The following is a 22,023-nucleotide window of genomic DNA, read 5'->3' as shown; positions in this document are numbered from 1 at the left end:
CCAACTTTTCTCTTTCCCCATTGTCTTGATCCATCAGTGACCTAGGATCTCTCACTGCTAGGTAGGAAACTGGAGTACCTAAATGTTTTCAATCTCAAGCAATGATTATACACATTAATCACATGGAAAGCCATGAATAACCTATCACCCAGAGGCGCATCTGAAAACGCGACTGTACTATTTACAATGTGACCTAAGTAGGGTGCTGGGTGGCACAGTTGGTTAAGTGCCGACTGTTGGTTTCAGTTTAGGTCATGATCTTGGGGTTGTGGGATCGAGCCCCATATTGGCTTCTGTGCCCACCGTGGAGTCTGCTTGAAATTTTCTCTCCTTCTCCCTCTGCCCCTCCTGCTTATGCCCTCTCTCCCTCTCTAAAAAAAATAAAACAAAACAGGGGCACCTGGGTGGTTCAGTGGGTTAAAGCCTCTGGCCTTCGGCTCAGGTCATGATTCCAGGGTCCTGGAATCGAGCCCCGCATCGGGCTCTCTGCTCAGCAGGGAGCCTGCTTCCTCCTCTCTCTCTCTGCCTACTTCTGTCTGTCAAATCAATCAATCAATCTTAAAAATAAAACAAAACTTAAATTGTGACCCAGGAAAATGTCACTGCTCAGGGTGTTGCCAGTGTAGATAAATGTGGCTCAGAGAAATATTACAGCACAGTCCTGTGTCTACACTAGCTGTGTAATTTTCTTGTTTTTCCAGAGAGCAGCTCTTGCCTCAGGCTTTTTCATCTTTCTTCCCTCTCAGCCCAAAGCCCACTTCCCCAACACAAACATTGGGCTTGTCAACCTCTGTGATGTCTTGTCAGTGCAGATCTTTTCCTCCTCTGGTGGCTGAGAATTGGTTTGATGATGTTTCTGCTTATTATCTGACCCTTCTTTAGTTCACCAGTCAGCCACCATTTGATAGTCTCAGTAGATCCACGATAAGCTCAGCCTTGGTATCTGGGAAGTGAGCTCTTTCATCTGATAGTAATGAACAGTGTTTTGTCACTCGATAATGGCTTCCCAGATGACTGTAAGTTTTTTTGGGTTTTTTTTGTATATATATATATATTTTGAGTAACAAGTCTCTAAACTTTTTTTGATCATTTATTCCCATCAGTATATTTTTTGGAAGCAATTTCTAACCAAAGATATGTATATTTGCTTATAAAGTACAAGCTTTCATTTATGATTCAGTCAAAATATATGCGTATGGTAAAAGGCATTGTCAATGACAGTGGTTATAAATCCTCATTCAAATAATCTCATTGATGAATTTGATATATATTTTCTTAGAAACTTGGTTAGATTTATTAGATTGTTATTTTAACTTTGAAATGTGGCTGTCAAAGATCTAGTATTAGAAGTGTTCTGCAGTGTTTGTTTTCCTGTGGTTTATTTACAAAGGACCCTGGTAAAGGTGTTTGTCTGTTCTCTACAGGTTAAACCAAGCCTGGGTAAAACCATCAGTAAATACATTAAGTTGAACCTAGCAAGTTGCAATTAGTCACTACCTGTTGACCGGGACTGACTGGGTGGGATTTCCACTGCCCACCCCTGGAAATGGGTAACTTCCAGTTTTCCTTGAGGACATCTCCTATGCTGTTCTAGGTCAAGAGATGATTCCATGGACTGAGTGCAGGGTCACTTATTCTGTATATAAAATATTAATTGATCTAAAGGACTACTTCTCAATTAGAATTAAGCATAAGCAGATGTCTCCATATTTTCTTCTTCTGCTTTCCAAATGGATTGCCTTGTACTATTCCTGGAACATAGACAACCCTGGCTTGCATGGACCTCCTTTAGAAAATATTGTCCAAGGAACAATTTCTCACATAGGCAAGGATGTTCCCATTTTAAAAGACCTGCTCATTTCAGTTACTCAGCCATTTTCTAGAAAATGAAAGAGTTTTGAAATGAATTCTTTATAGAGATCCATAATTTTCAAGCAAAATCCCCACTCTGCAAAATGTGAAATGTTCTAAGCAACAGCTGTGAGCATTTCAAACGTGCACTACTCTTTGACGGTCCAACTGTTGCCAAGGGAAATGGAGTTGGCTTTAAAATCTTCCTTGGTTTTAATTCTGCATTTCCCTCAGTCAGAGACTGAGCATAAAAGTTCTGCATGGCTGGGACCCTGAACTTTTCATGGAGACTGGTATATGAAACCGAGATGCAAGGAAGGCCACTTTTATAAGGCCTAGTGATGAACTTTGCAGGGCAAAAATGGGTACTATCTATACAGTGGGTAATCATCTGGATTCAGTAGGAGGAAACCACTTCTACTTAAGAAAGTGATCTTTTCCTGTTTCCCATTTGTTCAAGACGGATTTTTAAAAAAAATCTTTCATGGCACACAATTTTATTTTTCACTCATGATCCATTTACGGGAGTGTGAATAAAAATTTGCAACACCTCACTGTTAAAACAAACAAGAAATGCATTTTGTTGCTGTTGTTGTTACTTGTACATATGGTACATAGTCTTATTTCTTAACTGTATAGAAAACATGATAAAACGCTGAGGGGGAAAAACTAGGCTACAGAACAAAACATACAAAATTAAAGGAAAAAAAAAACACTGGAGGGAAGTACATCAAAATGTTAACAGGGTTTATAAATGTTAGAAAATATTTTTCGTCTTCCAAGTTTTCAGCAACTGGTGATCTGTCATTAGTAGTTACCATTAAGAATTTGTTTCTTCCTAAAAAAAAAAAAAAAAAAAAGAATTTGTTTCTTCCTGCCTCAAGCCCACCCCTCCCAACCCCCAAAAAAGATGTGCCCCGCGTGCATTCAAATGGAACGAAGAGCCCCAATAACATTATCTGGAATTGCACCATTTGGGTTTGGGCTCACCAAGCACGTAAACACATCCCTAAGTATTTTATTACTTGTCTAGCTAGAGTTGAGAGAAGTTTTCTCCATAAACTCTTTCGGATCCAGTTTGCCAATTAAAATCTCACAAAGCTCGTGCAGTCTGGAGCTGGGTTTCCTTGAGCTCCGTGCAGCAGGAGGGCCCACGTAGCTGATCCGGATAAATGATTGCAGAGCACAGGCACAGCGATCCCTCCTGCAAGAGCTACACTGGGCTAGCCGCTATCGTGGCTTGCAGGAGCTTCAGGGAGCTGATACTCAAAGAGAGGTTTAGGGAAACGGAGACGAGGTGAGTCAGAATTCGAAGCGATACCCAACCCTTGGCCCAGGCCCAGAGGTTCAGATTTCGGTGCCAGGACTCCCACAAGGTTCAGGGAAGAGCGACTGCTGGAGGTTTCAGGGCGTGCTGCAAGGGGCCCATTGACACAGTGGTGCACAGGCGCGGGCAGGACATCTTCCTTCTTTCTGCGCTTATTTCAGCGCTGGTACCCGTCCCGAGTTGGGGCTCCTCAAGCCCAGACCGGCCAGCCTAGCTGCTGAAGGGGGCGGATCCAAGGCCCAGGGGCCTCCCCCACCCTCAGCCGACCCTTGCCCTTGGAATCCTCTCGCTGAAGACAACCGCCGCCCAGAGAAGCCGCACTGCGTGGAAACCCAGCCATCCCATTGATCTATCAGTCGCACACCTCCCGGGTTTCAGGAGCTCCTCAACGGCCTAGGGGCTGCAGTGCTCCCGTACTACAGTCTACCCACCCGCCTGGCGGAAGCTGCAGCAGCGCGGCCGGAGATCGCGGCTGCATCCGGGTCCTTCTCGCCTCAGCCCAATCCTCGGCCTTGTCTCTTCCCACCCTCCTGTTTCTCCGCCCCCCCGCCGCCAATCCCTGATCGGCTCTCAGACGAACCTGCTGGCATGGGAGTGAAGGCGGACGCGGGCCAATGAGGCCTCGCTTCCCGTTTGAAGCCTCCAGTGAGCGGGCGCCGGAGGCGGGCGCTGCTGGCCAGAAGGTTCGGTTGCGCGTGTGCCATGGACTCAGCCGCCCGGTGATATTGACAATAGGAGAGAGAAAGGGGCATTGACGGGGACCCACCGCGGGTACCAAAGGGCGGCTCTGGCAGCGGCGGCTACAGCTCCAGCGGCTCCTCCTCCTTCTCCTTCCTTCTCCTGCTGCCGCTGCGGATCCACTCTTCCTCCCTCCCTTCCCCCCTCCCCACGTCGTCGCCGCCGCCGCCGCCGGGTCCGGGGCAACGAGCAGAGGCGCCGCCCGCCGGGAATGTGAGCGAGGAGCCGCCGGCGGAGCCGCAACGGGGTCGGTGCCGATTTGATGGGACGGGTCCGCGGGGGAGGATCGTGAGGCTGCCGCCGCCGTCGCCACCGCCGGAGCGCTGAGGTTCAGGTCCGGCCGTGAGGCCTAGAGGCGCCGCCGCCGCGGAACCGGAGGGACGCCGCGCCGGACAGCCGTCGCCCCGGGCACCCCGCCGCTGTCCGGACCTCCCCCCGCACGTCCCGGTCCCGCCACCCGCCCCCGCTGCGGCCCTCACACCGGTCTCCCCTCGAAACCACAGATCATCTTCGGATTCTTCCCCAGAAGCTTCAAGGTAACTTCGTCTCTCCAGCACCTCGGCTCGCCCGCTTCCTTTCCTCTTCCAGGTCTTCCTCAGGAACCTGCAGAACACCGGCTTCGGGAAGGCCTGGCCGGCGCAGGCGAGGGGTGCGGTGGGGTGGGGTGGGGTGTGGGAGAGGGAGCGCCCGTCCCACTTGTCTGATTTACCTGCAAAGGCTTCTGACGATGCCGCCCATTTACTCTGCCTCTCCTCCCCCCGCCCCCCCCCACCTTCCGGCATTGGAGGCATATTCTTGTCCCCCTTTATCCACTGACGGGGGGCGGGGGGAAGCCAGCGGAGGGGGGGCGATTGATGTAGTGAGGAGGATTCTGTAACAGCTTATCTTCTCCAGGGCTTGGGGCGGGGTGGGGGGGGGTAGCAAAGGGAGTATGTCGGCATCCCTACAGACCAACCCCTTCCCTGTCTCTCTCCTCCACCCCAGCACCCCCCTTGGATTATCCTGAACCTTGGAAATGCCCCGTGCCCGCTGCTTAGACGATGATAAAGCTTCTGGCGTTCTGGTCCAGGGCGAAACCTGTTTCTCCGGGCTTTGCACGGACCCACTGCTACTGCAAGTTCAGTTCTGCAGCGCTTTAGGGTTGAGATCCTTGACGTTTATTCTGGGCCGCGGGCAGAAGGGGCAAATGCGTTTAAAAAAAAAAAAAATGCCAGCAATAAATCATCTTTAGAGATGGGAGGTGAGGAATAAAGAAAAGACAAAAAGAGTGATGGAGGAACAGGGTTTACCGAAATCTTGCGTTGTTTGGGTTAAATGAAATCTAAATAATTCATATACCACATTGGAAAAGCTGCACCTAAATTTACAACATAGAGATGAGATGTGGAACTTCTTGCTGATGCAGTCATTGTGAAAAATTTTAACTGATCTTACTTCTATCATAGTCATTCATAGTATGCAATTCCATTTTGAATCTGTCCCATTTTATTTAAGGCTAAATTAGGTAGCTTTCTAAAAACTTTTTTTTTTTTTTTTTTTTTAAAGAGAATCAAACAAGACTTCAAAATTCCAAACCTTAAGATCCTGGGTTTTGTTTAACGAATTTTTGTTATTTTTTTACTTTGTCGGAATCCGGATAATCCAGATAACTTTTTATTATTCATGCATGTTCAGGAAGAAACTCCTTTACCTTTTAATTTAGAGGTTAGAAAACACTTATCTTATGTATTGGAATGACAGGTGAGTAATTGCATTTCGGTATTTCCCCCATATGCATTATTTTTATTCAAGTCTGCCATTAATCTTGCATGGAGCCTCAGTGCCATGGAAATGATGGCATATGTTTAAATTGGAGAATGAAATTGAGCTTAAGTCTTGTTACTTTTAGGAACTAGCCTTCATTTTAATAATTTGAGAATGTTAAAAAAATCTAAAAGAACTGTTCTATCAGCTTGATGGAATGAAAATTAATATCTGATGATGAACTTAAAGGGAATTCAACTTGGTTGTCAAAGTAGGGTGTGAATTTATGTTTTCAACTTTGGTGCACGATTTCATCAGAATTCTGTTTATTAAGCTTTAATAACTTAAGATGGCTTCATTCAAAAAGAAGACTTCTTTGAAATGCTTCTAATTATGCTTTTTATGTGTTCTGTTTAAAGTAATCTAACCTGTCCTCATTTCTGGTGCGGTATAGTTTATCATAGCTAACACAGCACATTGCATTAAAAGTCGTGCCTACATAGTTTCAGTACTTGTAAATTTCACCTTGCTGTGATACTTGGTATCACTTGGTAGATTCTTGAAGTACAAAAAGGGTTTTAACTCCAGAGCCCATTTATAATATTAAATATCTTGGGAGTATCGATGGAAGTTTTCCAGTGGCAGAATAGCTCCAGAATTACTTCAGGAATCTCAAGATGAGAAGAGCTGTGCAGTTAGAAAATGAGTAGATGACTTAGAAGACTTCTTCAAGTGTCAGTGAACATCTTTAATGCTTATCAGAATGGGAGCAGCCTGTGCATTAGAACTACAATATTGCTTATATGGTACTTAATTAAATTCCTTCTGTTTATCATCAAATTTTCATGTTTCCCCATTGAACGTATGACTTTTCTTAATTGATTTTAATTGCTTTCTTCATCACACATTCCAATTTTCATGCATATTGTTTATGGGAATTTTCGAATTTGTGTAATTCACGCGTATGCTTCCACCTTGGGAATATGTTTATGATACCTCTTTCTCTTCAGTAGGGATATGTCCTCAGCACCATCTACTCCTCCATCAGTGGATAAAGTAGACGGATTTTCTCGGAAGTCCGTCAGAAAAGCCAGACAGAAGAGGTCGCAAAGTTCCTCACAGTTTAGGTCTCAAGGCAAGCCTATTGAGTTAACACCTCTGCCGCTGCTAAAAGGTAAGGCTCATGACCAGGTGATGGATTCCTTTCCAGTTGATCTTTATATATTTGTATTTAATCTTCTTTTTGCAGAATTCCATATTTTTAAAGTTCTGTGTGGCAGATTGAAGGGAGGGGAGATTTCGGACCTGTTGAAGTTACTGCTCTGTGGGCAGATAGACCCACTTTCCTTTTTAAAGGGCTCAATTTAATATAAATAGCTGTGAACAAATGTAAAGAAACCTGTTATCAGGACCCTCTCTCACGCTGATAAAGAGAAAAACTGAATGCCAGAGAAACTTTAAGATGCCTGGGTCTGCGTTTTTCATTTTTTCTTGACATTTAGGTATATATACATCATATATGTGATAACAGCTACAAATTGTACAGTTTTAGTCACAGGAAGTAGACTTAGGAGAGGAGATGATACCATTAACTTACATACAGAAAGTGGTGATTGAAAGAATTCATTTTTAAAAATAAAAAATGGTTGTAATTGTGTTTTCAGATAATACATGTAGAAAACATGATCATACTCGTTTAATACTACTTTTGTCTTTACTTTGGAATGAATTAAGGACAAGTTTTTAATATGAGATTTGCTGTTTCTAAATTGGGCCTTTCAGCCTTTGGTATGTATATGTGGACACTTCTTGTTCTTTTTAATTTTCATTTGTTTGCTTTATGTTTATGAACAGACATGGTTGAAATATATCAGAATGTAGTATTTATAGCATGGAAACTGTTGGAATCTGCCTTTGAAAGTAGATTTTTATCTGCTGGACACTTAAGAGTGAGGACAAAGGGAACATGAACAAAGCAGTACACTTTCGTAGCTCAGAGGAAACCAGAAAACCTGATTTGTTAATGAACATTTACTTCTGAAACAGTTTGTGAAATTAGAAGGTATTGTAAGAAGAACTGGAGTTTGACTAGAAAAGATCTTCAAAATTTAGCCTAGGATATTTCAGGCTTCTATTTTTCCCCATGTGAATTTTTTTTTTTTTTTTTTTTTTTTTGGGAGTTAGAGTCACAAATGAGATTCTGAGGTATATACTTGGAATTGGTGGAAACTAAATGAATTCTGATTACTGTAAAAATGATACATGTACTAGTTTGTAGAGATGAGCTCTTATGAGTTTGTGGGGGAGAAAATTTTAGCTAAAGGTTTTGCTGGTAAAAATGAAAAAGTCTTTGTGAGGCTTCAGAAAACAAATGAAGGAAAAACTCTAAGGATAAAGCTTGAAATACAAAGTTGAGAGGCGTATGGATTCCTTGGCAACTTTTTTAATCGAACTAGACATATAAGAGCTATTAGCATGCCTGTCTGGCAAAGGACTTTATTTTGAGGAAGACGATTAAACTGTTTTAGGTTTAAAAAGAATTTTAAACTTTATTGTTATATTTATTTCTTGGGGCTTATGGCAGACATTTACGTTCGAACTGAACTGACCACTAATTGGTTTTGTGGGTAGTGAAAAGGCATGGGTGAGAAGAATTTGGCACTTCTTAAAATTTTGTTGTTCCATATCTCATTTTTAAAAAAAAATCATGGTAAAATATACCTAACAAAGTTGACCATTTTAACTATTTTATGTATGCATTAAGTGTGACGTTAGGGACACTGACATTGTTGGGCACCCACCACCACCACCCACCTCCAGAACTTCTTCATCTCCCCCCACTGAAACTCTATCCATTAAACACTAACTCTCCATTCTCCCCTCCCCTTTGCCCCTCAGTAAGTAACCGCCATTCCACTTTCTGTCTTTATGGATTTGTTCTCTAGGTCTTTTTGTGACTGGATTATTCCCCTTAGCATAATGTCCTCAAGGTTTATCCTTGTTGTAGCGTGTGTTAGAATTTCCTTCCTTTTAAGCCTGAATAATATTCTGCTTTGTGTATATACCATATATTATTTATCCATCTGTCAGTGAACACTTGGGGACCCATTTCCACCTTTTGGTTATTGTGAATGCTGCTGTGAACATGGGTGTACAAGTGTCTCTTTGAGCCCCTGCTTTCACTTCTTTTGGGTACATGCCCAGAAGTGCAATTGCTAGATCATATATTTCAATTTTTAAGGAATTGCCAGACTGTTTTCCGCAGCAGCTGTATCATTTTACATTCTTACCATCAATGCACAAGGGTTCCAATTTCTCTACGTCCTCACCAACACTTGTTTTTTTGTTTTTTTTTTTTTAATAATAGCCATCATAGTGTGTGTGAAGTGGTATTTCAGTGTGGTTTTGATTTGCATTTCCCTTATGACTAATGAATGATGTTGAACATCTTTTCATGTGCTTACTGGCTATTTGTATATCCTTTTCCCTTTTTTAAGTGAAGTCTGGTAATATTGAAAAATTTCCAAGAACCCTGCTCTCCAGGAATATCATTTTTGTGAACTTGTGTATTTTGCCAGCGTGGGAGAATTGGAGCATAACAGGACCATGTAGTACTAGATATATCCACAGCTTAATTCCAGACAGACTGAAAATGATTCTTATGTAGTAAGTGTGTTATGGGAAAATATTCTGGAAAGCATTCCATAAATTCGATTTCCCTATCTGTAAAATAACAGAGAAGTAACAGTCAGATGTAGATTTCAGAAATGTTTACTTGCTCTTGATTTTTACAGAGAATTTATTTGTTAAATGACATTTGTTTTTCATACGATGGATTGAATTTTATTTGTGTGCAGTTTTCTCACTTCAGGGAATAATTTATGGAATATAAAGAAAATACAGGAGGAATTTCTTTATTTTATTTTTTACTATTTCCTTAGGAGAAACCAGAACAAATTATGTGCGCATGCCAAAGGTAGTAACTGATGTAATTTTCTGTAGTATTGCTTTTTTTTTTTTTTTTTTTTTAGTATTGCTTTGACCAAATAGGAAGGTTTGAATTAATTTTGTTTGGTACTGTAATATAAATGGCAGGTGAATTTTGTGGGTTGCATTAAAGAATAAAGTCAAATTCATGTCCTTAAGATCTTTAATTTTAGGGGACTTTGAAACAGAAATTGTATTATTTTGTAACTCATCTTTTTAATATGTAATTTTTGAAAATTGAAACATTAGGTATTCATTAACGATTACTTGTTTTGTATGTATCCCTTATCAGAATGTTTATTATATGCATCATAATATTTGACTGGTTTATATGTAATAATGGCTGTTAGCATTTTATTTATTATTATTATTATTTTTTAAGACTTTATTTATTTATGTGTGAGAGAGACAGAGTACAGAGGGAGAGTGAGAGAGAGAAGCAGACTTCTTGCTGAGCAATAGAGCCCAACGTGGGTCCTGATCCTGGGAGCTGAAGGCAGACATTCAACTACCTGAGCCACCCAGGCGCCCCAGTGTTTAGCATTTTAAAAGTCTCTTCACTTGCAAAATTAAAGGAAAGGTTTCATCTTTTTTGCTCTTTTCTGATAGGTGGGGTCTTGTAATTTATATCAACCATGTTACTTTCAACAGAAAGCAATGCTAGCATGTTGTTCTGTGAATATAGCTGGTTTTCCTTAGCAATTTATAATGAAATAGAAACATTTGAATTTTCTCTGTCTTTATATACTTTTGAAAATGTTTCCAGAGACTCCTAAAGTTTTTGAACTTGAAGGACTTTTACTCAAGGGGAATTAGTAAAAGTTTGAGTGCTTTATGTAAAGGCTTGTATGCTTTCCTTGTGCCTACACAGCATGATACGAAACAAGCTTTGACAATTATCCATGTCTATAAGGATAGTTAAACTAAACACTTAGGGAGGGGCGCCTGGGTGGCTCAGCGGTTAGGCATCTGCCTTCCGCTGGGGTCATGATCCCAGGATTCTGGGATGGAGTCCCACATTGGGCTCCTTGCTCAGTGGGGAGCCTGCTTCTCCCTCTGCCTGCCGCTCCCTTGCTTGTATGTTCTCTCTTTGACAAATAAACAGATAAAATCTTAAAAAAAATAAAAAAAAACACTTAGTAAATATATACACACATATTTATCATTATTATCATCATAGTAATACTAAGTAGTAGTAGCCTTAGTAGTACTACTAGGTTAGGTGATTAATCCCCCCCGCCCCCATCCTCCCTATGACCTGTTTCCTTCTTTCTTTGACCTTAATTAATAGCTTATGCAAGTTTAGATTTGAGTGAAATATTTTTGACAAGAACCACCTCTTTGAAGGTGGAATTATAATGAGAGTATGTCATTATTTCTAGCCTCATAATTCTTTATATGTTTTTAAGGCATTTTCCTAATAGTTCAGACATTCAATAATTAAACATTCCAAAAACTGTCATGACTGAAGGTACTCTTCAGCAGAAACTCTGCCCCTTGGTGTTAAAACTTTTAGATCTGTAACAGTGTTTCTTTAAATTCCTTCTTCAATGAAAACCTTTTTTTCTTCTTCTTTTTTTTTAATCTCTAGGCTTGTGATTCAGCTTACATTTTTATTTTTTAGGGTGACAGTTTGTGAGGTTTTAAAAATCCCAATTTAAAACTAATGTTGATGCTTTTCTGATTTGTTGAGGGGATCATTCTTTTTCATCCATTTCTGCTTTGTGTAGTGTGTAAGGAAGGAATATGCAGAAGTAAGTCCCAATTGTTATAATGGGTTAGTGCCTTAGGGTGTATTTATGATGACATTATTTTCTTAAGGAATAATGTCCTTTATTTTAGTGTTTGCCATTTTCCTTGTACTGTGCAGTGTCACCTGGGGGAAAGCACATGGGCCTTGTTACTTGGAAGAGTCCTGCCTTACTCACTAGTTATGTTGTATGGGACAAGTATGTTAACTCCTGAGAGCCTTGGTTTTCTTGACTATCAAGTGGGGATGATAGTAGTAGTCAGTAGATATGGCAATGCCACATTCAGTAAATACTAGCTAGCGTTATTTGACTGGGATTTTAGAAGTTAAAATATGAACAATGTGGAATTATTATTTCACTTTTTATATTTTTTCAGCAAAAAGTTGAAATTGGAAATTTCTCAACTATGAAACAAGACCATGTTTTGTAGGGATGAATCTTTTTCAACCAAAAAATTGGGAGAAGCAGTTTGCAAATCTATTGAATTTCATAGATTATTTTAAACACTTTTATTTGGAGATCCTCACCAAATACATTGGTATCCTGCTACATTTTTTAGTGTATTGGTTTTTTTAAAATTTATTTTTGAATAGGTAATATAGTTACATGGTTCAGATCTCAAAGAATACGAAAGGATGTATAGTGAAAAATCTTCCTGACTTGGTTCTCCTAACTTGCCCTTCCCAGAAGCAATCAGTGGTAATAGTCTTCTGTAGAAGATGAAGACATTCTTAAACCTTTCGCTGAATTTGAAATGCACTTTGCAGCCTGAAATGAGATGCACATTTTGTATGTGTATATCCATTTTTTAAATGGGAGAATTACAGTGTATTTTTCAGATTCTCAAAGGGGTGTTTGAATCAAGAAAGGTTAAGAACCATTGATCTAGGGGCACCTGGGTGACTCAGTCGGTTAAGCCTCTGCCTTCGGTTCAGATCCTGGAGTTCTGGGATTGAGCCCCACAGGGAGCCTGCTTCTCCCTCTCCCTCTGCCTGCTGCTCCCCCTGCTTTGTTCTCTCTTGTGCTGTCAAATAAATTTTTAAAAATCTTAAAAAAAAAAAACAACCCATTGTTCTAGTTTGTACCTTGGATTAATGATACATGTTTTTTTGATAGCTAAATTGGTAAGTGAAAGAGTGTGTGTGGTTTTGAGAAATAATCATAAGTTTTCTTCTGAACTAGAAGAATATAAGTTAATAGGTAATAACATTCAGCTTTGCAGCCTTTGTGACAATGTGGCAACATTTTTCTTTTTGGGAAGAAATTATAAGATTTTGCACAAAACCAAATGTCAGTTGCTGTGTCTTCATGTGTGAAAGATTATACTTAGTTGTAGTGAGGAGGTATTTCATTTACTTTTAGGGGGAAATGTTTTTTCTTTATATATCCTAATAATTTATAGCATAGAGAAAAGTCCCACATAGAGTTGTATGTGGGCCAAAAGATTTTGAGAGTAAGCATACCTGATTTATAATCATTTAAAAGTAGGATAGCAACTTGTATTCATATACCATCTGAGTATGATAATTACTGCTTAGTTTGTAACCTTGAGTTCATGGATTTCTGGTTGGGGATGAGGTATGGGCATTGTGTTTGGGCTTTTATGTTCTAAGACCCTCTTAAAATTAATCTGTGAAGTTTCTGTGAGTGGGCTTTTTTTTGTGAGAGCACAGTTCACTGCTTATCTCAGATTCTAGACGATTTTGCCGTATGATTCTTGCTCTTTCCCCAGTTAAGAACTTTTGGGTTAGACCAAAAGATTGGGAATTGTATTCTTATTTTCTGAGTATTATGTTAGCTGTATATGTACACATATCCATTAGACACATAACAGTAAACATGGTAAGCTATAAACAGAATTCATCATAATGTGGATCTCTCCAGTGTATGACTCAGCCCAGACATAAAATATTTAGGTGCCAAATTAATCTTTTCGTAAGGTGAGGTGTCCCTTTCTACCTAGAACTTTCTTTCCCTGACTTAGTGTCATTCTTCAAGTTTCATTGCACCATGGGACTTTCTTAGGAACTGGCCCTCCTGACTTTTTTAAAAAAATAGTCGTCTTTGAAGTTCCTATCAGTCTATCGTTTTTTGCATTATATTTATAATCTGAAATTAGTTTCTCTGTTAGTTCACTTGTGTGTTATCTCTTTCTCCTGCCCCATTAGAATATAATCTTCAGTGTAGAAATCTTATTTCTGTACCTCTAGGGCTTAGATTAGTGCCTAGTACATAGTTGGCATTCAATAAATATTTGTTGGCCAGTTAACATTGTGGGTTGACATCTAAATTGTTAGTGATAATAGTATGAACATTTCTTTTTTCTTCCTAAGTACTAAATTTTTTCCCCCCCAAATCCAGGTCATGCAAGTTTTATTTCAAGTTATAATTTACACAAAGTTACAAACTTGTTTAATGAAGACTTGATATTTTTAAAGGATCAAATTGTTGAGTGTTCACTTAAAATATTGAGTGAGGACTTACGCTTTGGTAATTCTGAATGTTTCAGGTTAGGAACGGAAATATCTTGTGGGGAGAGGATAGAGGGGATTTTATATGTGACATACTAAGAGTGATTCCTTTTACTTAGGGGACTCATCACTTGGCCTTTTGTAGCAGATGGAACACTTTTTTCTGCTGATGTTTGAGGACTGAATTGAGGGCTAATCAAATCACCAGACTTTCTTTCTTTACATAGTTTAAGAGGGAATAGCATATCTGAATATTATAATGGACTTTCAGAACAGGGTTTTATGGTTAAATTTTCTTATCTTTAAAACTTCTGTCTTACAATAACGTTAGCTCTTAATATTAATTAGATTTTGTAGTGCGTGCAAAAGAAGAGTAAAGTTTCTAGATATTTCTAAAATGCTGGGTAAGGTAGTTCTTTGGTTTGTTTGTAAATGATGGCATAGCATCCTGTTTTACTACTTAATACTTTTCTACCCTTCGTATTTGCAGATTTCCTGAAAACAAATATGGGATTGTATTTTTATATTACAGTAGAATTAGACATGTGATGAACATATTGATGGGATAAAAATAATGTTATTATGTTATTTTATTTTTGCCCAATATGTAACAATAAGTGCCTAATACATATAACATGTTATCTAAGTGAGACAGGTGGCCTCCCCAAGGTAAGAATGGAGGCCCTGAGGGGGCATACCCATGGGTTTGAATTTTGAGGCTCTTCACACTTAATGTGATGTCTAAGCAAAGTTTTCTTTTATCTCCCAATTAGGAGAGTATTAGAACCCACCTCATATAGTCAGATTAAGTGCCATAAAGTAACTAAAACATTTATCTCAGTGTTAGATACATAGTAGGAGTTGAAGAATATTAACTGTTACAGTTGCAGGAAAAGCTGTGTTATAGAAAAATGCTTACCTGAGTTTTTCAGTTGATTTCTATTCTCTCAATACTTTACACGGGTTATTTCCATTTAAGGAAGAAAAATATGGAGCATGTAGAACTCTGCAAATCAGACTCTTTTTTTTTTAAAAGATTTTATTTATTTATTTGACAGAGATCACAAGCAGGCAGAGAGGCAGGCAGAGAGAGAGGAGGAAGCAGGCCCCCCACTGAGCAGAGAGCCCGACTCGGGGCTCGATCCCAGGACTCTGAGATCATGACCTGAGCCGAAGGCAGCGGCTCAACCCACTGAGCCACCCAGGCGCCCCGCAAATCAGACTCTTAAAGCCAAAAGGAGAACTAGTTCTTATGGAACAATCTCAGCATTACTGTTCAGTTAACATCAGTTTCAGACTGGCTTCTCATTTCAGGAATAAGAGCATAAAGTAGAGAATGGAATTATTTCCAAGGGAAATTCCATTCGTGGAGGGTTACCAGGTAAAATTATTGTTTGATAAGTTTATTTTGCAAGTCATCTACTAGGACAGGATCTCTAATCTTTTTTTTTTTTTTTTTTAAAGATTTTATTTATTTATTTGACAGACAGAGATCACAAGTAGGCAGAGAGGCAGGCAGAGAGAGAGAGAGAGAGAGAGAGGGAAGCAGGCTTCCTGCGGAGCAGGGAGCCCGATGCAGGGCTCGATCCCAGGACCCTGAGATCACGACCCGAGCCGAAGGCAGCAGCCCAAACCACTGAGCCACCCAGGCGCCCCTCAAATCTTTTTTTGTCATTGCTTACTCATATCAGTAAAAAATAACGTATGTATTTGTTTATGTATAGAATACATGTGCTATTAGACAACTATAATGCACATTAAGAAAATACACAAATACAGAAAATTTAAAAAGATGATATTGAAATATAAAATGTATAGATGATCTAATATTTAATTCTGGTACCTCCTTTTCCTTTACCCATCCCCCCAACACATGCATTGGCCCTGAGCACATCTTTGTTTTGAGATTTTGCCTGGAAGAGAGAACCTCTTCAGCTGTAGAGCCGTATTTTGTAGCATTTTGTTCTAAGCCAGAGAGATGTGAAGAGTGGAATGAGAAAACTTTTCTTTACGTTCTTGAGGTTTTTGTCCAGGTTTTTAAATTTGTTGCACCGTAAAGAAACAAAATCTGAATTAAGATTTTGCCCATTTAAGAAGTACATAGATGAAAAAAAAAAAAGTATGGAGATGGTTCTTTGTTGAGGACTCTTACCTTGCTGTTGATGGGTGGGTTGCGGAGGGCCCTTGACTCTCTTGAAATTCCAGGCGGTATTTTATGTCTCTGTACAGATTGTCATTTTTATGGACAAGGGGTTCAGAGCTTTCATCAGGTTCTCCAAGGAGTTTCCCTGAAGGCTAGGAGCTACTGCTTTGGGTGGTGGGTATTGGTTTTCTCACTTGAGGAGAGAATTTGTCGTATAGTTCCTTTCTGTAGAAGGAAGATCGCCTGACAAAAAATTTCTGCTTGTTTCTCCTTTTCGTTCTTTTTGATGTCAAAGAGAATTAATTAATTAATCAGTTAATTTTTTGGTAGGCAGCAAAGCAAGCAAGATTTATTGAGCAGTAGCAAAGTGATACTGTAAAGCTCCTGGTGTCACACTGAAGCTTCCCAACAGAACCAATAACAAGGGATGTTTGTCGTTACCTGAGGGCTCTATGACTTCCTGATCACATCAGAGAGAGCCAGGATGGGGACTGCAGGCCTCTCTGGTCCCAAAGCCAGTGCCTTCTCTCTTTTTGTGCATGAACATGGGTGAGCACTGGAGCTAACCACCATCCTGCTCTTGCTGTACTAGGATGATTTACCAAGTGAACTATTTTACTGCCTCTTGCCAGAACCTTGAAAATTGTGTGGAGACTGAAGTGATGAAAAGAGAAGTGGAGAAGAGAAGAGGGCTAGCAGCCAGGCCAGTAATAGCCGTGTGGGTGGTGGGTAGTGACGGAAAGAGTGACGGAAGGAGTCACAGAAGAGTAGCAGACCTCAGAGTTGGCTCCTTAGAAAGGCTAAGCAGTGCTGCTAAGAGGCAGGCATGAAGGGTAGCCGGTATTGATGATTGCAGAGGTGAGGGAGAGGCAGGGAGAGAGGGGAAGATGCCACTCTGGATCCTGTGGGACTCACGCTGTCCTGATAAAGTCCTGTCAGTCATGGAATGGTTTGGGTTTGGTAACCTGGTAGCACTGTGGAGCACTGTGGCAGTGGTGTTCTTTGCCATTCATCTTTACATCCTTAGGAGCTAGCTTAAGTAGGAAAGGGTGGCGGTTCAAGTCTAGGTAGTAATCTGGCTTTGTGAACTGAGCTTAGTTATTTAGTTATTTAACATCTTCCGTAAAATGGGACTCACAATTCCCAATGTGGTTGTGAGGAGGGAGATAATGTGGGTAGGTTGCCTAATACACAGTTGGTTGTGTAATAAATATTACTTCCTTTATCTTTCTGTCATCGATCTTTCTTTGAGTCACTCCTGAGGACCTGCATCTTGTTTCAGATCTTGTGAGGGAAGAGATCTGGCAAAAGTTTATCTATTTATGTAGGCATCATGAGAGACTTTTACCTTCTGGTGGTGTTACATTGTAATTTAATTAATTCGTGGTTGCTGGTGCCTGGAACACTAAGTAAAATGTTAAAACATTAAAAAAACACGGAGAAAATTGGGACTTGGCAGCATTTCAGGAAAAAAGTCCTATCTTCTAATAAGGAAGATAGCGGCTTTGGAATTAGCCTTTTACCGGACTGCCTCCAGAAGACAATATCTGGAAGTGGAAGGAAATACCTCCTTTGCCATTTGTTGTAAGGAAATCAGAGTGAGTTCAGGCTCCTGAGGAGCTAGCTATCTTACATTCGCAGGTTGGAAATCATAGCAAAAAACACTTTTCTTTTTGAATGAGTGACTATTTTGAAATCAAAGACATTGGTAGCAAAAGGGAAGTTCCTTTTGAGGATCAGAAGCCTGCTTTGTCTTATCAGGTTAATTTTTCAGAATAATAGTGATGTATCCAAAGGATACTTAATTTGTGAGCCAAAGTCAAAATGAAAGCAGATTTATACAAAGGACTTTTTAAAAGTGAAAGGGAGGCACCTGGGTAACTCAGTGGGTTAAAGCCTCTGCCTTTGGCTCAGGTCATGATCCCAGGGCCTGGGATCAAGCCCTACATCGGGCTCTCTGCTTGGCAGGGAGCCTGCTTCCCCCTCTCTCTCTGCCTGCCTCTCTGCCTACTTGTGATCTCTGTCTGTCAAGTAAATAAATAAAATCTTAAAAAAAAAGTAAAAGAAAGTGTTGATACTCTGAACTATGCTGTCTTCCATGCATCCTTCTGTCGTCGCCTCTTCAACTCCATCTACAACTGTTTTAACTAACTAGTATCCTTCATGGTAACCAGTCATCCAGGAACAATATTCGTTTCACTTTAAGAAAACTTAAAGACACCATTTTAATCAAAAACAGTTGAGCTGAAGTTCTGAAACTCAGTAGACCTAAGAATTATCTGGCATGTGGCTGGATCTAGGCGGATATGTCTCTAAGGTTTTAGGCTTAAGGAACTTTGACATAGGCTTTGGCTGCTGAGGAAACTTAGTGCATTACTACCTAGATTTAGTGATTCCTTAAAGATGTTGGGTGGAGCTATATTTTGTTGTATTTAGATTTCTATCTTAACATTGTAAAAGGCATTTGAACTAATGGTGGAATTTATTTAGGCTTTCCTGGTTTAGCGAGGTGTTCTAGAAATGGTATATACTTTAGATGCCTTTGGGTTTAGGAGTGATAGACCCTGTTCTCATACTCTCAAATTATGATGAGGTTTCAGTGAAATGAATTGTGTGCAAATGTTTTTCAAAGTGTGTATGAAGAAAGGAGTAAAAGGAGTAAAAGGAGTCACTGTATGAGCTGGCTAAGTAGTCTCCTACAAGGGCCTTGTGTTCTCATTTTTGTGATTGTTCTGTGGGCTGCGTGATTCAGTTCATTCACTCCTCACATTTGTACTAAGCAGTGTAATGCACCAGGCACTGCCCTGACAACAACGTGGTGAGCAAAACAAGAAGGTGGATGTGGTTCTTCTCAAAAGGCCATTGATTGTAGCTGGAGTTCAAAGGTTGATGGGTCTACTGAGGTTGCTGGAGCCAAATCATTCTGGCTGGGTTGAAGTTTGTCCTTGATCCTAAGAGCATTTGTACCTGTCTGTAAATACACGATCGCTGAGTATATAAATCACCCATAAATTCCCTACCCAGTCGTGAGGAATAATATCTCCCCCTCATGTTTATATATTCTTGTGTTAAGCTAAAAATTGTTTTTGTTAACAGTGTTGTAATTACTTTGAGATAGTCTTATTGTTGGAGTTGGAATTTTAAAAAATTCTCTTGTTATGGTAACACTTTGCTTGTCATTTTATAATACTGAGGTTTCTTTGAGAACAAATTGATGATTGCTTGCTTAAAAAAGCATTACTAGGGGTGCCTGGGTGGCTCAGTGTGTTAAGCATCTGCCTTCTGCTCAGGTCATGATCTCAGGGTCCTGGGATTGAGTCCCCCATCAGGCTCTCTGCTGAGCAGGGAGTCTGCTCCCCACCCCCCCACACCTCCCCACCCCTGCCTGCCTGTCGCTCTGCCTACTTGTGATCTCTGTCAAATAAATAAAATCTTAAAAAAAAAATTACTAGTTTACTGACAGGCTATAAACATGAAATGTACAAAATGTAAGAAACATACTGAGTCCCTTTAAAACTAAGTAAAATCCATCTGTGGGTCAACCCATATACTCTCCAGATGGCACTCTGTTATTAAGTACATGATCTTAAGTTTTCATGTGTTTTGATTCACTGATTTATGAACTGCTGCTTGGAATAGTGGGGGACATAATACAATAGATTTAATTCATTAAGAGAATAAAAGTTTAGAAGATTAGAGCTGGAATTACTGTCAACACCAGTTGATGTTCATTAAATGAGAAGGCAGGCAACAGTAAAACCACAGTTAGGCAAAGCAATTAACGTTGGTGGTGTTATGGTTTCTGTGAAGATTGGAAAAATAAATAATTGAAAGTATTTTAAATTTGGCAAATTGAATGAAGTTAAAAATTGAATCCACCTCCTCATCACTTGCTAATTTTAAGTTTTCCCGAGCTATTATGATTTAAATTATTGAGCGTTATCTGTGCTGCATTCTGTGGGTGGTAAAAATTGAGTATGTGCTTTCAGAACTAGTGCTTGAAGCAGAACTGGATTTGTGATGGTTTACATAAGGAGGAAAGCTTCATCTAGGATTATCTCAGACTCTGACCTGTGAGAGAGTCCAACAAAATAAATAAAATGGGGGAGTCTGGAGTTTTGATAGTACTTAGAACATCACTCTTATACCTCAATGGTTAATGGATTTCAAAATGATTATAGAATCATTTCATGGTAAGTCAAACAATGTGCATTCCTGTGAGTGCAAATCTATATTCAAAATTAACACAATCTTAGTGAAATCCATGTTTTTTTTTTTTTTACAGTTTTACTTAATGGAATATTATTTTTCTTACATGTGTTAATGTAGAGAGAGTGAAGACATTCCCACTCCCCTCCCCCCGTTTTTGAGCAAGGCTGTTTATAATGTACTGTCTGTTAAGAGAATAATTTCTTCACATTAGGGTATCATAGTTCATGATGGATATTCTTTTCTTTCCATAAACACAAGGATAACTGAGCAGCTATTTGCCTCTTTGTTGGTGAGTTAGTCCTGAAGTTTTACTTTACTCATTTAGAAAAGGAAGATCAAGAACCTCTCCATAGGGTGGTTTTGAGGATTGAGCAAGTTAACATAGTTAATGCTAAGAGCAGGGCCTAGATCACGGTGAGTGTTATGTCAGTGTTAGCTATCTTTATCATTGCTGTTATCATTATTTATCAGTACTACTTAATCTGTATTTTATGACTTGGATTTCAAGTGGATCTTGTAAAGGTGATCTATTTTTGTGTTCTGTGTTTAGGAAAGTGGGTGTTTGTTTTTTAAAATCCATTAAGCTTATCCATAAACTAAATCTTTTAAGTAAAGGAACTTATCACTGTTACATTTGCTAATAAAAAGAATTTTTGAGTGAAGTAACATTTGGAAGCTGTCAAAGTCAGTATTTTATAGAACCCAAGGACTAGTCTAGGCACGTGTGAACTGTGTTGCTTTATGACAGATGTTAAAGCAGTGAATTCACCTGTCTTGCCTAGCTCTGGTGTGTGTGGTGCATTGGGGAAATTGGGGGGTTGGATGTGCGTGATGACAGTGAACATTGTCACTGTGAAACCTCGGGAAGGACTGTTGGTGGTTGCTGAATGAAGTTAAGAGGTTGGTGGATGCTACCTGGAGATAGAACACAGCCATTAACCTAACATCGTTTATTAAGTGGGAGCACTGAAAAATCTGAAAAAAAGAAATTTAAAGGAGTTGCTAGGAGTTTGCAAAAGTATCTTTGGTGCAGGTGGCTTACAATATGAATTTCATGTGTTAGAAATTTTTTCTCTATTTGTGAGTTTTTTACCTAAAACTATTTTTATGAACTGAAATTACTGGATTTGTTGTATACATGTAATTTTTTTTTTTTTTTAAAGATTTTATTATTTATTTATCAGAGAGAGAGAGGGGAGAGAGCGAGCACAGGCAGACAGAATGGCAGGCAGAGGCAGAGGGAGAAGCAGGCTCCCTGCTGAGCAAGGAGCCCGATGTGGGACTCGATCCCAGGAGGCTGGGATCATGACCTGAGCCGAAGGCAGCTGCTTAACCAACTGAGCCACCCAGGCGTCCCCCGTATACATGTAATTCTGATGAGCAACGAAACCTGTATTTAGTCTTCATTTGAAGACTCGAAAAAAACGAGAAAGTTTTTTTTTTTTTCCTTTTTCTCATGGGAAGTCATGGTTATCACGGTGTGTAAGCCACTCATTTCTCGAACTTATCTCAAGATAATGAATATTGTCTTTGACAGGTCTTCAGTTTCTTTCTTTTTTAAATATTTTATTTATTTATTTGTCAGAGTGAGTGCACAAGCAGGCAGAGTGGCAGGCAGAGGCAGAGAGAGAAGCAGGCTCTTCACTGAGCAAGGAGCCCGATGTGGGACTTGATCCCGGGACCCCAGGATCATGATCTGAGCGGTCATGAGACAGTGGCCCAACCCACTGAGCCATTCAGGCATCCCAGGTCTTCAGTTTCTATCGATACAAGAAAATGTATTCAGCCCTCTGAATTTTT

At 39.9% G+C, this 22,023-nt stretch overlaps 2 protein-coding genes and 1 long non-coding RNA gene across 8 annotated transcripts in view; 2 read left to right on the top strand and 1 right to left on the bottom strand.

Moving 5' to 3' along the window:
• Positions 1-2,331: 2,331 nt before the first annotated feature.
• Positions 2,332-4,759, bottom strand: LOC116591497 (loricrin-like). 4 transcript variants are annotated; one of them, XR_004286029.1, is made up of 2 exons: positions 2,877-4,759; positions 2,332-2,689 (listed from the first exon to the last, which is right to left on the bottom strand). XR_004286029.1 is itself a non-coding variant. In XM_032344432.1 (2 exons), exons 1-2 carry the CDS (start codon positions 4,652-4,654, stop codon positions 3,979-3,981), a joined length of 570 nt encoding a protein of 189 aa, XP_032200323.1. In that variant the 5' UTR covers positions 4,655-4,754; the 3' UTR covers positions 2,332-3,978. The 4 variants fall into 4 exon arrangements, 1 of the variants encoding a protein (XP_032200323.1); XR_004286030.1 differs by having other exon boundaries at positions 3,610-4,759; XR_004286031.1 differs by having other exon boundaries at positions 3,759-4,759.
• The window catches only part of PPP2R5E (protein phosphatase 2 regulatory subunit B'epsilon), a 143,284-nt gene continuing 125,606 nt past the window's right edge, over positions 4,346-22,023 (top strand). For 2 of the 3 annotated variants that reach the window (XM_032344431.1, XM_032344429.1), the window contains exons 1-2: positions 4,346-4,452; positions 6,670-6,833. In XM_032344431.1, the coding sequence (XP_032200322.1) occupies positions 6,677-6,833 (157 nt within the window). In that variant the 5' untranslated portion in view covers positions 4,346-4,452; positions 6,670-6,676. The remainder of the gene's footprint in view (positions 4,453-6,669; positions 6,834-22,023) is intronic. The other variant, XM_032344430.1, reaches the window with a different exon arrangement.
• Positions 12,417-21,021, top strand: LOC116591499. The gene is made up of 3 exons (XR_004286032.1): positions 12,417-12,542; positions 18,644-18,646; positions 21,006-21,021. It is a non-coding gene; the product is annotated as an uncharacterized LOC116591499 (long non-coding RNA).

This window comes from Mustela erminea, chromosome 5 (genome assembly GCF_009829155.1).
Source record: "Mustela erminea isolate mMusErm1 chromosome 5, mMusErm1.Pri, whole genome shotgun sequence".
In the NCBI taxonomy this organism is placed as follows: Eukaryota; Metazoa; Chordata; class Mammalia; order Carnivora; family Mustelidae; genus Mustela; species Mustela erminea.
The sequence above is the reverse complement of the archived record's forward strand: the minus strand, read 5'-3'. Positions and strand labels throughout refer to the sequence as shown.